The following is a 17,652-nucleotide window of genomic DNA, read 5'->3' as shown; positions in this document are numbered from 1 at the left end:
ATCTTTGGGAAACTTCATTGTGTTTTCTATCTCTAATTAAAATCCATTCGGTGTGTGTGCCGGAGCCTAATTTAATAATTTGTGGATGATGAAAATGATCTTCATCATGTGTGTGTAAAGGTAGGTGAAAAGTTGTTGGGGGCTAATTTTATGGTGTTCGGGAGTTCTTCTTTGCTTTGTTTTTGTTTGTCGGGTGATCTGGGGTATTTTTGAGATAGTTGTACTTTAGGCCAAATGAATATGGTCCTTTTTTACTTTAGGCTAATTTGCCATTTTTGGTTGGAGGGTTTTTGAGGTCTGAGTTGGGAAAATATTGTTGATCTTTGCGTTATTAGATAGGTGAGGGTTGTAATATTATGATGGTATTTATTTTAGTTGTCAAGTTTTATCGAGTTGCTTATTTTTGACCTGGAGGTTGTAAAGTTATAGTTATAGATATGCCTGGAGTTTAATATCTTTCGGCTAATAGGTTGGTGTTAGAGATATAGAAGGTGACGGATTTAAGTGAATCCTATTGGCTGAATTTGAACTAGAATTGTTGCGTACTTGTCAGCATGTTATCATGAAAAATGAAAGTTCAGAATGATCCAGAGGTGCAAAAGTTATTAATTTTTAAAATCAAAGTTGTTTTTGACATTCAACTTTCTTTAGTATTTTAGATTGTGGAATGAATGTTTTGTAGTTTTTACGTGGTTGATTTCTAAGTCGTGATGATTCTCTATGTTCTGATTTTTCTACTTGTTCTTGTGGTAAAAATTTTTCTATCATTTGCCTGTTTTTTCTTTTTTTTTAGGTATTTTTGGGTCTGGTATTTTTTGATTGTTTTTGGCTTTGATTTGTGTTTGATTTTGATTTTCTTGATGAATGTTGTGTTGTTCATCAATTTCTTTATCTGTATGTGGGTGATTTTGAATAACTTTTAAACCTGTGAAAGAATATAATTGAGTTAATTCGCGTAGCGCGTATTCTTTTGGGTAGTAGGGCAATAGATTGTTACGATGTTGAACAATTTCTTTTTTATTTGAATCTGTGAGTTTATACGTTACGTCAGTGGGTTTGGCAATTATTTGGTATGGTCCTTTTCGAAGGGGTTGTAATTTTTTAGAGATTCCTTTTTGCGTATTAAAGTTAGGTATTAAGACAAATGTTCCAATTTTTAAATCTGTGGCTGGTGTAAAGCGTGAATTAATTTGATCGTTAATGTTTTGCCTTTGTAACAATTTCTTTGTTAATTTTTGGGAAACTTCATTGTGTTTTCTATCTCTAATTAAAATCCATTCGGTGTGTGTGCCGGAGCCTAATTTAATAATTTGTGGATGATGAAAATGATCTTCATCATGTGTGTGTAAAGGTAGGTTATAACAAATTGAGTCTTTATTTGGTTGGCAAAAACCTTGTGCATTTTTATGGGAATTTGCTGTAAACATAATTGGTTTACGTGGCTTTTGATTGAAAACCATTTCGTATGGTGACATTCCTAAAGTTGTCGTGATTTGTGAATTATGCTAAGGGAAATAGTTTTACATCTGCTGACCATTCTGTGTATTTTGTATCATTTCCATTTATGATACATCGGAGATATTCTTGTAGTGAACGGTTCATACCTTCGACTAAACCGTTTGTCCATCGTGCATGAGATGTACGTGGTTTATGTTTGATGTTATATAACTGGCATAGTGTGATGATTTCATTATTTATGAATTCTGTACCGTTGTCTGTAAGTAAGATTTCGGGTAGTCCGAATTTAGCTATCCAATGTTCATAAAGCGTCGTGTAAGCATAATAAGCATTACAATGTGGTACTGGGTTGAGGGCTACATAATGTGTGAATGCGTCAACAATGACCATAATGTAGGAGTTTCCTTCAGAGGATGGTGAAATTGGTCCATTTGTATCGAATGAAATGCGATGGTTAAAATATAATTTTTGTCCTTTAAAATCTTGTTTTGTGCTATTTGTTTTTGATTTGGATAGGGTTTGTTTGATTGACATATTATACAATCATTGCATAATACTTTTATCCAAATTGGTGCTTTTGGGAAATAAAAATTTTGTGTAAAGTTTGAGTATGTTTTTTCTGATCCGGAGTGTCCTTTAGTATTTTGTGTTTGTGAGATGTTAAAAGCTAATAATATCATACTTAAAGGAAGACAGGAAACTTTTGAATCGTTTAAATGATATTCTAAAAGATCTGTATTTTCATTAATTGTTGTGTTATTAAATTTTCGGAAAAATCGGAGGAATGTTTTATTTCCTAAAATTGTGGTATCTGCTTTTACGGGCTCAGTTTTGTATTTGTGCCATGATTTTAGTTGTCTAATTACTGGGTCGAGATTTTGATATTGTTTTAAAAATTCAAGTGTAATTTTATCTGTTGGGGGAGAAAAATTTTGTCAATTACTAGTTTTGATAGGGGAATTGTGTCAAGAGGGTCATGGAGGTCAAAAACTTGATTTATTGTGTATTTTGAATCATTTGTTTGCAGTTCCTGATAAATTTATTTTATCGGTTAAATTTTCTTTTTCGACTAATGGGAAAAGGTCTTTTTTATGCGAGTTTTGTTTTATTCTTTTTTGTTGAGTGTTATTTTTTATCCATTGTGAGTATGGAATTGGTTTAAAAGTTGATGTGCCTAGTAAATCAACTTCGTAGTGATTGTTTTGGCAATCTAAGTAGAGTGGAAAATGCTGTAAATTATTTATTTGAGATTGATCAATGTCAGTTTTTACTGCATATTTGCATTCTAGTCGGGGTGATGTTTTATCTTTTGCGAGATAAAATTTAATATTTTGTGGTACTTCAACTGTTGTTTTTCGTGTAAGTAATTCAGGTGGCGTATTTCGACTTAATGTATCTGGTAACGCAAGGTTTTTTCCTGCTGTCCAAACTATATGTAAGTTTCGAAGTTTCATTGGAATTAGTTGAAATCTATAAATTCTAGGATTTGGATTTGACTTTTGTGTAAAGAGAAATATAATTGGTTTGTGATCTGTGAATAGAACTGTTGGGTGTTTTGATCCAAATTCATATTCTGTAAGTGTATAAATTATAGCTGTACATTCTCTCATTAGAGTTAAGAGTCGTAGCTCTGCTTGAGTGAATAATCGTGAATTTGCTGATATAAGGTTCATTTTATTTGTTCCACTATGTGATTGTAGCAATGCTGCGCCGATGCCAAAATTTGAAGCATCGCACATTGCATAGAATGGTTGATTTGGATCTGGAATTGTATTTGAAATTTGTTCAGTTAAAAGTTTTTTAATTTCTTTATATCGTGTTTGATGTTCAGTGGTCCATTCAAAATTATTTTGTTGTCTGAGGATATTATAGAAGGGTCTTAAGTATAATTGCATTTTGTAAACATATTTACTTAAGAAATTTAACATTCCAAGAATTTCTGGGATTTTCTTTTTATTTGTAGGTGGCTGAAGTTTTTGAATGGCATCAATGCGTGATTTTAATGGAGTGATAGTTTCTCGTTCTATATTATGTCCTAAAAATTTAACGCGTGTTAGAAAGAAGTATGATTTATCGGGAGCTGCCTTCAGATTTTCGTTCTGAAGTATTTTATGATACTGTTCTAAAACTGTAAACATTTCTCCTTTAGTTTGTGATTGCATAAAAACATCATCTAAGTATGTGATTGCTTTTTTTGAGTATTAGTGGTCTAAAAATTTTACTCATAAAAGCTGAAAAAGCTGCTGGTCCTATGGATATTCCATAGAATAAGCGATTGAATTCATATTGTTGATTTCCAATAACAAATTGTGTTAAACGTCGTGATTGTTCATCTAGTGGCATTTGATTATAAGCACTATTCATATCTGCGGTTGTGAAACATTTACTATTTATCTTTGTTAAGATAACTTGTATCGGTTCAATAGGCCAATTGCATTTTGATTCGTCAATTAGTGAATTGAGGTATCTAGCGTCTAAAACTATTTTTAGTGATTCACCTTTTGCTAGAATGATAACAGGGTTGATAAAGGTGTTACCTTTTGGTTGTTCTTCCTTATTTGCTGGTGAGATAATTTCGTATTGTTCTAAAATGTCAAGTAATCTGTTTACATTGTCATGTAAGTGAATTGGTATTTTACTGGCTCTTTGTTTTTTGAAAACTGCGCGGGTTTTAACGGGAGGTGTAGTGATGAACTAATTTTTCCAACGTCAAATTTTAATTTTGCGTAGACTGTTGAATATTTTTTGACAGTTGTTTTGCTAATTTATCAAATTCAATTTGTGTAATTTGTGAATGTTCAAAATTGAACATTGTTAAAAATTTTTGTTGTTGTTTTGTGTAATTTGTTATTTGAATAATGGTTTAAAATATGGTGTTTTTGTGAAGTAATCTGTGTTTCTTTTTTCATTACTTATGATATTATTTATGGATAATTCTTTGTCAAGAAATGTTGATTGGCAAATATCTAATAATCGAATTATATTATTAACACGGTAGGCTACTTCATTAATAGGTGAAATTGTAGCATTTGTTTCACAATATCCTAAAAGTCCTAAGGGTAATGTTACTTGATACGGTGTATTATTATACACGTGTAATGAAATGATGTCGGAATTCGTGTTTTTCGAATATTTTATAGATGAGATCGTAGTTTTGAAAAATTTGTGAATAGGTTTAAATTCGAAGTCTGACATAAAAAGTTGTTGTTTATTTTGACTTTTATTATACTGGTGAACTTGTTTTAATGAAAAATTATAAATATTTCCTGATAGTGGTTTCAGGTGTTTTCGTTGTTGGTTGTAAATGGGGTAAAATTTTGAAAAAAATGGTGGTTGTTTGTTTAATCTTTGGAAGAATGTTAGGGCTGTATTTTTTGTTTTTGTGTATTTATCTTTGATATGGATCTTACTATTTAAGATGTTTATTGTTGGTATATATTTAGATACAAATGGTATGCCAATGATATTGTGTTTAAAATCAGTAAAATGAAATATTTGTTTAAATGGTTTGTTTAAAATTTTGTTTTGTTCCATTGTTCTCGTGGGGAGAAGAAATAATTGGATTTTTCCATAATTTACTAATGTTGATCCTTGTGCTGTTGCTAATTTACTAGAGGTTTCAAGAGGTGTTAATTTTGATGCAATGTTTTGATTTCATTCCATGTGGGAATTTTAATTATATTCGATTCTGCTCCTGAGTCAATTAAAAAATCAATTTCAAGATCTGGTGGTTGAAATTCTTTGTTTCTTGGGCTTTCTAAGAGAAATGGAATTGTCCAAACTTTTTCTCTTGGTTGTTCTTTTTGTATATTTTCATAAAAATGTTTTGTGTTTGAGCATTGTGTTTCGTCTTTTTTATCGGGTTTAATTACCGTATTAATTCCGTTTACTTCTTGTGTAGTTCGAGTATTATCAATGGGTCCAATATAGTAATTGTGAAGTAGTTCCAATTGATTTTCATATATATGTGAAGTAAAAGGTTGTTCATATATGATAGGTTCATAGTCATTTTCGACTGTTATCAAATTTACAGAGATGGTATTATCTGTATCACTTTCTGTATCTGACGATTCACAATTTATATGATTTAGTTGTAATTCGTTACTTCCTGTGTCATCAATATCTGGGGGGTCTGAAGTTGTTTCTTCATTTATTTGCACTTGATTAATTTGTCTTTGATGTTTTGGTGTGCTACTTCTGTATCGATGTTTAGAATCAGGATAACGGTTATTATTTCTATGTGGTGACTGGGAATAATTTCTGTATCGATTATTGTAACTTGAGTTTCGATTTTGTGAATTATTTTGTGATCTGTTTTGATAATTATCGTTTGATCTGTGATAGTTTGATCTATTATATGAATTATTCCTTGATCGATTGTTCGGGTAATTCTGATTTCGATTGTTTGAGTAACTTCTATTTCTATTATGTGAATAGTTTCTATTTCTGTTGTATGATGAGTTTCGTCATTGATTATTGGAATAGTGTCTATTCCTTGGGTTTGATTGGGAACTGGATCCAGAAACAAATTCTGTTGTATTGGAATTCGATCGTGGATAGTTATTTTGGTTATTTTGGCTCATCGATCGGTTATATCTATTTTGTGAGAAATTTCGTGTATTTCCTCGTTCGGATGATCTACCTCTATAACTTGAGTTATGTGGTGATTGATTCCTTGTGTAATTTGAGTTGCTCGGAAGTGGTTTTCCTGAACTGTTATTACTATATATATTTTTGTTTGGTAGATTTTGGTCTTTTTTCATGTATTGAAAGAGTTATTTATTTGGTTATTTGTACTTTTGAGGTTTATTCTGATTGTCTTGTTGTTTTTGTCTACATTCGGAAATACTGTGTCCGTATCGTCGGCAATAATTACACCATTTTTTGAAGGATGGTTTGCCTTTAAAGTTTGGATGTTTTTCGTAAATATTTAGTATTTCAGTGATTTTTTCAATCAGGTCTGTGTCTGATTCTTGTATGTTATTTATATGTGTAGTATTTGTTTCAATTCGATTAACATATTGTAGTTTTAGATTTTCTGTTTCTTCGAGTTTTATTGTGATTTCTGCTTGTTCTAGTTTATCTACTAATCTTCGAAAATCTAAATCTGGTTCTCGAATTGAGGAAGGATGAGATGCTCTCTTTTTTATAGCTATTTTCCTTAATTGAGGTGTCAAGGTCATCATTAAAATTTCTGCCATTTTTGTGTTTTTGTAATCATGTGTATTAAGCGAATATGCTTTTCGAACTAATGTTTCGATTCGTACTGCTAATTGTTTAATTGTTTCATTTGGTAGTCTGCGGATTTCGTTGCATAAAACTCTTTGATTTTGTTTGTTTCTTTCAGAATCAAACATTTTTGAAAATTCTTGTGTGAATCTTTTCCAGTCTGATTTTATCTCTATGGGTAACACTGAAAACCATTTTTGAGCTGCGCCATCTAGGGTTGTTTGTATTAATGCTGTGCGTCTATGTATCCAATTTTGATTTAGTGGCGTATTAATTGGTTCGGGTCCTAGATTTAAAATTAAATTTGCTGTTACTGCATTTAGATAATCTTCTACAGAATATTCAGGGTCTGTTCCTGTGAATACCATTAATGCTTTATTCGATGTTATTGATGATCCACCCATGAGGTATGGATTCATAGTCATCTGTAGTGATTCTGCGGCATTTAGCATTTGTGAAAAATTTGAAAGTTGATTTTTTGTGATTTCATCATGTTGCTGAAGGTAATACGGAAGCGGTATTTCAATTTGCATTTATGTTGGTTGATAAGAATGCATTAACATTGGGTTTTGTGGTTGTATTGGTTGAAAAGATTTTGTGATAAATGGGTTTTGTATATGCATTTGTTGTGGATTTTGTAAATCTGTTGGGTTTTGTGGGTAAATTTTCATATTTTGAGATGGTTGAGATTGTCGCGGTCTCTGTGTCCGATATTCTTTAGTATATGGTGCAAAAAAATCTGGTTGATGATAATCATCTTCGTCAGATGATAAATAGTTTGTATTATATGGTGTATGTTGTTTATTTTTATTTTGTTGAAAGAATGGGTAATTTTCACTATAATCCTGTGTAAGTTGTGGATTATCTGGAAAATTTACTGAATTGGTCGATGTTTTTGGGAGATTCCAATAATGGGAACATACGTGATTTAAATTTTGTGTATTTTTTTGGGGAGGTTGGTTTGTTCTTGGTTGGTGAGCATAATTATAACTGTGTTCTGCAAAAGTGTTTCTTGTAAACGGTTTTCGTGTTTTTGACGGTATTGTCATTGGTCTATACGTTTGATAGTCCATATGTGAATATTTTGGAGCAACTGAAGGTTTGACGGTTGATTGTAAGGTTACCTGTGTTAGTGATGTATTTGTATTTCTTGGTGTTGTCAGATTGGGGTGTATTGGTGAAACACTCTGTTGTGTAGTTGTTGCTGTTGTTTGGACGATTTCTTCATTTATGAAGTGTGAAGGTGTTTGAATATCTTGTTGTGTAAAATTTCTGGTTCCATTGAGGTTTTCATTATGTATGACTGTTGAATTTAAGCTGTTATTTCGTGTATCAGGTAGAAATGTATTATAATTCAATGGTGTTGCATCAATGGTTAATGGTACTACTTTTACATAATCTCTGTGAAAAGATATTGTACTTATTGCTTGACTCGAGATAGCTTGGGGGATATTTAAAAATGCTGGATGAGACCAGTCAGGGTCCCAAACGTAATCTGATTGTTCTGAAAGAACAGTGTCGTCATTGGTATTTTGAGGTCTGAAATTTTTTCTTGCTTGTGAAAATAAATCTAAATTGTGGGTGAATTATAAACCATGCAAATATCTTTTGTAAATCATGTTTATTGTTTTGTGAAACATCTTATTTTGTAAAATTTTCGCAAATTATATGTAGAAATGTTGAAAAGACTGTGATTTCATTTCGTACTTTTGTATGTTTTGATGTTTCGTTTGGTGATATACTTTGAACTTCTGTTTTTTCTAATATAGATATATAACTATATATTACTGCAAAAACTTCGTTAGTGAATATGGAGTTTGCTCTTTTTGAATTATGATATTGTATGCTTTTGATATACTCTATGAATACTTTTGAAAATTCTAGTTCAATATCGTCTGTTTGAATTACATATTTACGATGGGCTGTGTTTGGTGTGCTGAATTCTATGGTGTAAATACCATATTGTTGTGTTAGATTACATATGTCTTTTAAATAATGTTCAATAGTTTGTCTTTTGATTTTTACATCTGGGAATTCTGCTTTGCATGGGCTGATTCCTGGTTCAAACAAATTTATGAGTAAGTTCTGACAAAATCGTGTTTGTCCTCTATCATCGAGTGAATCTATAAGAAAGGGAAAAACTGCTTCTTCATCTGGACTTTCGTCATATTGAGTGTGGCTCATTTTTTCGTTTGATGACTGTTAATATCTAACTATCAAGGTGTCTAATTGGTTGATTCCAGTTATACAGGTGTACTGGTTTGTGTTTTTATTGCTTTTTTATTCTTCTTTTTCCTCTTTTTGATGAATTTGAAGTTGTTTCTGAGTCGGAAAAATATAATTGATCATGAATGGGACAATTTTTATCTATTGATTCTTTTATTTTGTATACTTCGTCTAAACTGTTGGCTTCTGATTCAGAAAATGCGTTTCTATTTTTTGAAAATCTTTTTCGTGTGATTTGTCTTTGTTTGTTTATAATTTTTGTTTTTATTGTTTGTCGTTTTGTTCGGATGTATCCAACTGTTTGTGTATGTGGAGTGATTACAAGATCGTATTTTTGGTTATCTATTTCACAATTGTGTAAAACGATTGTTTGTTTATTTCCTAAACTTTTGAATGACATGAGGTTTAGGATGAGGGATGCAAGAAGTTGTTAGTTATTTTTATTTTCCTAGACTGTTAGTCCTTACGATTTTTTGGTTAGCTTAACCTGGGTATTTTTGTTCAGGGTTGGAGAGAAAAGTATATTGATTCCGGAGAAGGATTTTCTACTTTCTCGTGGCTAGTCTAAGTTAAGGTGTTAACTTACTTAGTCTTACTTAGGGGTAGTGATTGTGTTCAAGTGTTGGAGAATAGTAAATCGATCCACAAGGTTCAGGTATAATTAGAACGCAAGCAGTTCGTTAGATACTATTTTAAACTTACTAAGTCTAAGATCTATCCTGGGTCTGGTAAGAGGAGGTTTAAAGTGAAGGATGAAAAACCGAAGTTCTTCACTGTTCATCTTAATTTGAATGGTTAGTTTTATTGAAAAATTTCTATTAGTCCTGGGTCTTTTGAAAAGGTTGGATAGTGAATCGACGTTTGAGGTCGTTAGACACTTGCTAAGTGGGTGGGGGAGAACAAAATTGTTCTTTTTGATCCAAGGATAGGCCTTGATGATCAGGTTTTAAATTTAGTGAAATAGAAAATTTATAAAGATCCAAGGATAAGCCTTGATGATCTGATTTTTAAGTTAAGTGAATTTAAGTTTAAAATGGTTTAAATTTATTTAATAAAAAGATTTAGTTTTTTAATGATATTAGTGAGCTTATGATTGCTGTTATGTTTAGGTGATGAAGCTGGAACAACAAAATGATTTATGATTGCTAACTATTGATTGTCATGCTACTAATTTTTATTTTTATTTTCAATAAATATTTTTCAAATATGTTTTATATAATACTGCGGAAATTAGGAAAACGATCTGAGATATTTTTATCAATCGTTATTGTACAGTAATATTTTTGTTTAGCGCCTGAAATAATCATGAAGATTTACTTCAAAATTTTATGCTTGCAAATGAAAATCTAAATTCATTGCTAATAAGATTTTAAATATTAAAGTTTGTGTTGGCTTTTGCCGTACAGCCATAAAACTAAATGGTAAGTTTCTACGTAGTCGTATATCGTCTCTTGTCCGAAGTCTTCTTCCAATACCGGGTAGTTCTAGTATCGTTCGGAATATCGGCTCTGATCTATTGAGTCGTAGAGACATTTCAATTAAGTTTTTATCGTGTAACATTTTGAAAATATTTTGTCTAAATTCTAATCTATTTTTGGTTAATTCTAAGCTATTAAGGTCTTATTCGAGACTTATGGTCGCACCAGATGAGTTATGACCGAAGTGGTTAACTCATAGAGTAATTTCGGATAGGGTGCACCGTCTGCTCGTCACGCTATCTTATTTTCGGCCGGATAGATTCGTGCAACTTCTTAGTCTAATACCGATCCTAATCCTACTCTTATATCTACTAGTCTCAGGGTGTTTAACTAGTCTCTGCTAGGCTCAATAGATCTAGAGTATACTGGCTTATTGCAACTGCTGAAGTTCTCTTGGAGAGGCAACTAATTTCTAAGTTAAATTCAAATCTCTCTGGTGCTGAAATTACAAGTAATTTCAGCACTTATAAATAAGTGGGTTGTTAGTTAGATGGATTATGATTGTTTAATATTAAATATTTTACAGTGGTAAAATATCCAATTTATCCAATTATAAAATATAGTTTAGATCAGGTTCCAGATTCATCAAAAAATTGTTTTATTTCATTGTTAAAATATGAATAAGGCATCGACAGTTTCTGAACAAAAAACACTACATTAGGTTAGAGGAGTCTTCATACTTATTCCGTCCATAAAGCAATATTTCTGATTTCTGAATTTAAACTGCTTTCACCCGAATAGGTCAACTATATAAAAAAATTATATCCAGTTTAAGAAGATTTTGTAGGCAACGAGTCAGTAGCCGGAGTGTTCACCAGGAGTGCCGGGGAAACATTAGATGGTTCAAACATCCGAAAAGTTCAGAAAAGAGCAAGCACCCGAAAAACAACTTCACCAGTCCAAATATCCAAAAATGATCACAAATTAGGGCAAAAATGATCACAAATGCAGCTGATAATTCTATTGAACTTTTTCCAGCGAAAGTTTCCAGGAATTCTTTAAAATCAAGTTATAGCAAAGTGCAGTGATTATTTGAAATGGAAACTTGAGCTTTAAGACAGCTATGTTGGGAGATTTTGAAGTGTTACAATTAAGTAACTATTATCTAAACTCGGATGTTTGCATTTACACCCTTCACCAGCAACAAGCGACAAAAAAAGTAGCATGACCTTCTAGTTGGGTATCCGGCTCGTGTTTTTGGCTTATTTTTGCCGTCACTGCTTTCACAGGCTTTCTCGAAGAATAAGAAGCAACTAACATAATTTCTTTTTACTAATTTGTGCTCATTCCTCAGGTTTCAAATCTTTCCGGGTCAGTGTTCAGGGCCTCTCAAAAATTAATTGCAACCATTTGTCAATGTTTTAGGCGGAATGTATTGATTGTTAACAGAGAAAATTGCAATTAATTGATTGCGAGAAAGCAATTATTGGTTGCCTCAAAACAACTATTAAAAGCAGTTTCATCAAAACAAAGTTCACATCTCACCTGATCGAGAGATTTTTCTCAGGAGCAGAACATTCTTTTAACAATTTACAAAGTCTGTCGCAGCAAAATTTAGAGATGCAGCTGTTTTTGAAACTGAGCGAGTCATTCTGGACAGAGGAGAGCCTTCCCCGAGCGATAAACTCAGGGAAATGAAGCATTGACATTTATTGCAGTATATTTATGTTCAACATATTTTCATTGCAACTAATTGATTTTTGATCAAACAGTTTATTGTTCATTCACTTCTATTGTGCAATCAATGTTCTATTGTGATTTTTTATTGAGCAAACAATTCTATTGTGCAATCTATGTTCTATTGTGAGTTTTTATTGTGCAATCAATTTTATGATATATGTTAGCTGTTGTAGTTTGTTCGAATATGAATAGTTTATTTCCAGATTTCTGGCAAAATAACTGATTGTACCACGATATAAACGTGAACTGAACTAGTTGAACAAAAAAAGAATAATTTATGATCTTGAGAAAAAAATTATTGAGAAGCCCTGGGCCAGTTATTTGTGTGTACTAAAAAAAAACAGTATCTTTCAGGGAAGTCAAAAACAATTTCATGCTATTTCAATTTTATCTGACAATTGTAATCTATTATTTTGGCCCATATTTGCATTCTTACATTTAGTGTTTTGCATTGCATTAATCATATTGCTGAAGTTAGTGATATCTAGTTATCATCTGGTACTGAAGACGAAAATGCGTTTAGACGTAAGCGGAGTTTTTAGACTTTAGTTGAGTTTGAGTCTTTGTTCATAAGTGACTCCATCTCAATTACCACAGATACAGGTCGTGAATTGCCCCTAGCCCCTTCTTCCCCATTGTTCAAGTTTTCCTCCAGCATGGCGGTTGCAAAATTTGGTACACTAGTATCCTTGCTCAGTTTGGTTCTAGTCATCAAGTTATTTGGGTCTGGGTTACTTCGATTGAGCTTTGAGGATAGGGATATCCGGCCTCCGGATTGAGAGCCAGGCGCCACGAAGCTTCCAGCCGACCACTTTCGCTTGCCAGCAACATTCGCGAGGTTGCTGACCGAATCAGCGCCGAAGTTATTAAACATGGCCATACTCTCACCCGAGGACCACTCTTCCAGGGACTCCATGTGTTGCAGCGGTGCTAGTTTCAGGCCCCCTTGCATGCCCGATTCCTGACTAGATCGGCGAGAGCCAAAGTTTCCAGTAATTCCAGACTTTTTGGCCTGCAAATATAAGATTTGATTAAGAATTTTATTTCAACATTAACACCCGAATGAAATACGAAAAATGTCCCAGTCTGATTTTGATTTGATATTTGAACATGATCAGATTCTAAATTTTGTATTTTTGGGTCTCATGCACTTAACGGCCCAAAATCAGTATTTGTGACCGTAAAATTCTTATGGCGTTGAGTCTGATTGGATAGACAGGTCCGGCACTTCAATTAAACTTCAAGTAGATGAATTTATTAGCCGAAATAACCGAACATATAGAAATTTTGTTCTGTTGAAGACATTGTACTTTTTTGTCAGGGCAAAGCTTCACAAGTGACTTGAACTTATTTTGATTATTTGAGAAAGTTCCACAATTTGTATTTTTGGCGAATCCTTTTATCTGCTGAAAATGTTGATAGAAATGCCTGACTGTGTTGCTTGATTTTGATTGTCTATTTTGAATTAATAATTTCGGACCGTTTATTGCATAAGACCCGTAATTTTTATGTTCATGACAACCTGGATACCCGATTACATGCCGATGACACAAGTTAACGAGTTTAAAAAAATAATAATGGTGTAAATTGATCATGTAAAGTTTCACATGTGGAGATGCTATTAAGCATTATCGTTGAATTCAGCAAATTACTTTCATTCAAATAAATTGAAGCTCACAGAGGATAGAAAAGGAGAAAACTGGTTGCTTCAGTGAGGGCCAACACAACAATTCTCAGTGCAGAAAATCAAGCTGAAAGTGCTGCACATCAGGGGAAACTTGTTCGATTTTCCCCAAATTAATAATCTTAATAATGAACAAACAAGGCCCTGCTGCTTTTGCGCCCCCACCCTATAAGCTTACGAGGTACTAACTTGTAGCAGCCGCATGATGGGTCGTGGGGGGAGGGCTCCCCCTGTGAGAGGAAGTTCACTGTAGTTCTCCACATCCTCAATTGTGCACACACTCTCCGCAATAGACGCCTTCCTCCCCCCTCCGGCACCGCCCATCTCTACACAAGTGACACCACGTGACACAATTAAGTGAACTGGAACAGGATGGAGAGCAAAAGAGCACGAGAAATAACTCTCCTAATGCGGATCCATTTTGTTATACTAAGCCTATAATTTGGCGTATCAAAATGAAATGATTTAAGATCGGCCAGCCCTATTCGACTGAAATGCTTTTATGAACAAGCTTTCAGGCAAAAAGTTTTGTCAAAATATCAGATTTCCCCCATAATATCAGGGTTTTATTTGTTCATGGCCTTGACTTATAAACTGATACCTAAACATAGCGTGTCAATTTATTAGTTAAAAAATGAAGCGTTACCACTGATGTGATCCAAGCTGAACTTAATATTGTTGATTAGGCCTTATGATCTACATAATACGGAAAGCTTAGTAGTGATGGTAGTCTAAATTAAGTGTACTTCATGAATTTAAACTCTGAGGAGAAGTTAGCAGGAAAAGGCTTTTTCTCGAGAATTAATTAAGTCAAAAAACTTTAACGGACATATTGGCTAATATAAAAGCAAGCTTTCCAAAACTTACTCTTCCGATGCATTTTCAAGGAGTCCGCTAAATACAAAACTGGTCAATTTGGGTAAAACTTGAGTCCAAAATTTTTGTGTTACAGTAATCTTTATTTTTGATTGGTAATTTTGAAGTACATACTGGGTCTTCTTTTAAATTTTACCTTTAGCAGCTGGGTCCACTACATTATCAATCAGCCTGCTAGGGTTCAGTACGAATCGGGGCAGCGGAGGGGGTCTTCTTTCAGAATAGGAGGAGTCATCCTGTTCCACAGGTACCATGTTCGGTGGGAGACTACATTTTCCTCCGGGCATTTTGGGAATCTTTTTAGGAGACGGGTTCTTAGCTAGTTTATCGGTTTTGTTCTTGACTTTGGCACCCTTGAAGCTCCTTTTGAAACTGAGTGACTTTGGAGTGTGGCCTGAAGATTGGCGGTTCTTGGTTGGGGTGAGGGGTGATTTGGTAGAGGAGAGGATTCCCTTCAGAGAGGAGCTTCGACTGACATTGGTGGGTGTTGGGAGTGGCACACTTGGTGTGTGTTTTATCACCTGGTGCTCATGTAAAAGAGACTTCTGTTCCTCCATCTGGTCCTCGACAGCTTCTGAAATTGGTAGAATTGAAAAACAGATAATATCCAACAATCGATCTCTATTCATACTAGTTCTCAGTTATATAACTTCTATACAAGTTTCTCATAAACGTGTCTGGTCTAGACATATTTTTACCGGTGCTATACAAACCAGCCGAAATAAAAACCAGCCGAAATATCAACCAGGAAATATGTAAGCGTTATGCAATAGTAATGTAACAATTATGTAACATTTCCGATAGCTAAGTAAATTTCATTTATATAATGTAATTTTTCGGCTGGTTTATATAATCCACGCATTTTCGGTTGGTTTATACTTCAGCTGGTTTATTTACTGTCATTTTAGCACCCCCCCCCCCCCATCCCTCTACAATTGGAGATTATGAAGGTGAACCGAAGTGCTAGATAATTTTGTTTTTACTTATTCAAAATAAGAAAAATCTATTCAAAGGTAAAAAAAATATACTCAATTGAAAAAACCTTTTATAACTATTTGGAGCAGTTTTCGCACAGATTTGTAATAAAAAGCATCTGAGTTAACGTGTTTTGGGACCCCATGATAAATTTGAACACCAACCCCGACAATGAAAAATGAAGTTTTATACATAAATGTCTAGCAAGGGGGCTATTCTCATGCGCGAAAGACCTAAAACAAAATAAGCCGAAAGTCAATTTTTGAAAAGAAGCAATTGCCATTCAATTAAAATGAATTAATCGAAGTAATATTTAACTTCTTTCATAACAAAGATCTTGAAAAATAAAATTTGTTCCAATTTGGCGGCGGTCAGTGACAATTTGAAAATTTTGCATATTAATGCTGCTTTTATATTCGGCAAATTTGTCCCTGGAACTGTTTACTTTCTTTCCAAATTTTAGATTACTGAAATCTGATTAGCTGATTTTTATTTTCGCGCATTCGATCCTGCGCGTATGAGGGATTCCACCGTCTAGCAAGCCCTCCCTATAAAGTTTAAACCCGAGGTTTAAGTAATGCGGAATACGTTCTTCTGCATTTTGATTTCAAGGACGCACGAGTTCTATGATAATAAAATCGTTTTAACTCGCTGATGGTAGCTCAAACAAGACTGCTCGTACTATGGGGAAGCTCTGAATGTTTCCACTGCATTTTGAGGCCTATGGAGTAGTGTTTCGCTGTTAAAAATGGGTGAAATTAAAAAAAAAAGGAAAAATATTAAATGCGTTTTTTACATTACCCCCCCCCCCCAACGGTTAAGGTGAGTAAAAAGTGATAGATTTTGCATAAAGCCAAGCATCAAACAGACCAAATAGCATGCCTCATATCAATTTGGAACAATTTATGAGACGGATTAAATTTTCGCTTACTCGTTGATAGCACTAAATATATCGCGCGTTAATTTTCCCAAATTGGCACTTTTTAAACCCCCATAACTTCATGAACAAGATGGCTTGTATCAGGGCAAAACTATGATGTTTTGGTTGATCATATTAATTTTTAAGAGTTACAATTTGAGTTGTATATTGAATTAATACAACCAATTAGCTGTCTCAATTCAATTTGGAACTATTTTGTAGTTCGAAATAATTCGCCAGGCGTGGAATTTATAAAACGAGCCGTTCAGTAAGTCTCGATGAAGGTTGCTATAGTGGAGTGCACTCACGGCTGGGCTCAAGCAGATCAAGAGATCAATCACCCAAAGGACCAGAGTTTTGTAAAATTGGTCTGAATTGAAAAAAAAACTCCCCGAGTATCCTCACTTTCTTTAAAAGTCGGAAAAAAATAATCACAGGTAAAATAATTTCGAGCTCAGGACAACAATATTTTTTGAACGATATAAAAAAAATTCCGTCAAAAATTGTAGTTAAAGTTAAAAAGTCTAAATTTTTCTTCGAGGTAATCGGAAAAAGTAAATGTTATACGAAGTAATTCCATTACTGATTTAATTCCCGAAAAATATCATCTATGCAACTGCGTCTTATCTCGGTGATAATGAGACTTCTTCTTAATTCAACTTTATATAAAAATTGTATATGTTTTCCGATTAATTAGAACGCTTAACCAGAGTTATTAGCACCAAAAACTAAGCCGATAAACCTAAATTGTCAAAAAACGCCAATTTGAACAAAATTCTTCTCTAAACTAAGCCGGTCAAATTCATTCTCATGCGCTCTCAACTTACAAACTTCAAAACACAAAATATAATTCCAGCAAATAATCATTGCACAGTGTCGTCAAAAAGCAAGCGAATTCTCATCGCATCAATTCTCAAAAAAAGAGTCCTTGGAAACTCACGGAAAACGTACCAAACGCAAATTCTTGACTCGTCGTTCAGAAATATAGTCTGCCAGCTCTTTAATCCCAAACCAATTTCTCATATAATTAGAAGCTAGGTTGGAAATTTGGGCGGACAAAATTTTCAAATAATGCTTTTCTTGTGTCATCTTTTTCAGCAAAGCGATCACTGTATAGTTCAAGAAAG

General features: G+C 33.5%; 1 protein-coding gene across 10 annotated transcripts in view; it reads right to left on the bottom strand.

Annotated features, from left to right (window-relative positions):
* Positions 1-12,440: 12,440 nt before the first annotated feature.
* Positions 12,441-17,652, bottom strand: part of LOC134850981 (protein unc-80 homolog) — a 107,142-nt gene continuing 101,930 nt past the window's right edge. For 8 of the 10 annotated variants that reach the window (XM_063866827.1, XM_063866832.1, XM_063866829.1 and 5 more), the window contains 3 exons: positions 14,768-15,205; positions 13,945-14,117; positions 12,441-13,083 (listed from right to left, as the gene is read on the bottom strand). In XM_063866827.1, the coding sequence (XP_063722897.1) occupies positions 12,610-13,083; positions 13,945-14,117; positions 14,768-15,205 (1,085 nt within the window). In that variant the 3' untranslated portion in view covers positions 12,441-12,609. Of the gene's footprint in view, positions 13,084-13,944; positions 14,118-14,622; positions 14,650-14,767; positions 15,206-17,652 lie in introns of all 10 variants that reach the window. The other 2 variants (XM_063866828.1, XM_063866831.1) reach the window with 2 other exon arrangements.

Source organism: Symsagittifera roscoffensis, chromosome 7 (assembly GCF_963678635.1).
Source record: "Symsagittifera roscoffensis chromosome 7, txSymRosc1.1, whole genome shotgun sequence".
NCBI lineage: Eukaryota > Metazoa > Xenacoelomorpha > Acoela > Convolutidae > Symsagittifera > Symsagittifera roscoffensis.
Note: the sequence above shows the minus strand (reverse complement) of the source record. Positions and strands in the feature narration are given on the sequence as shown.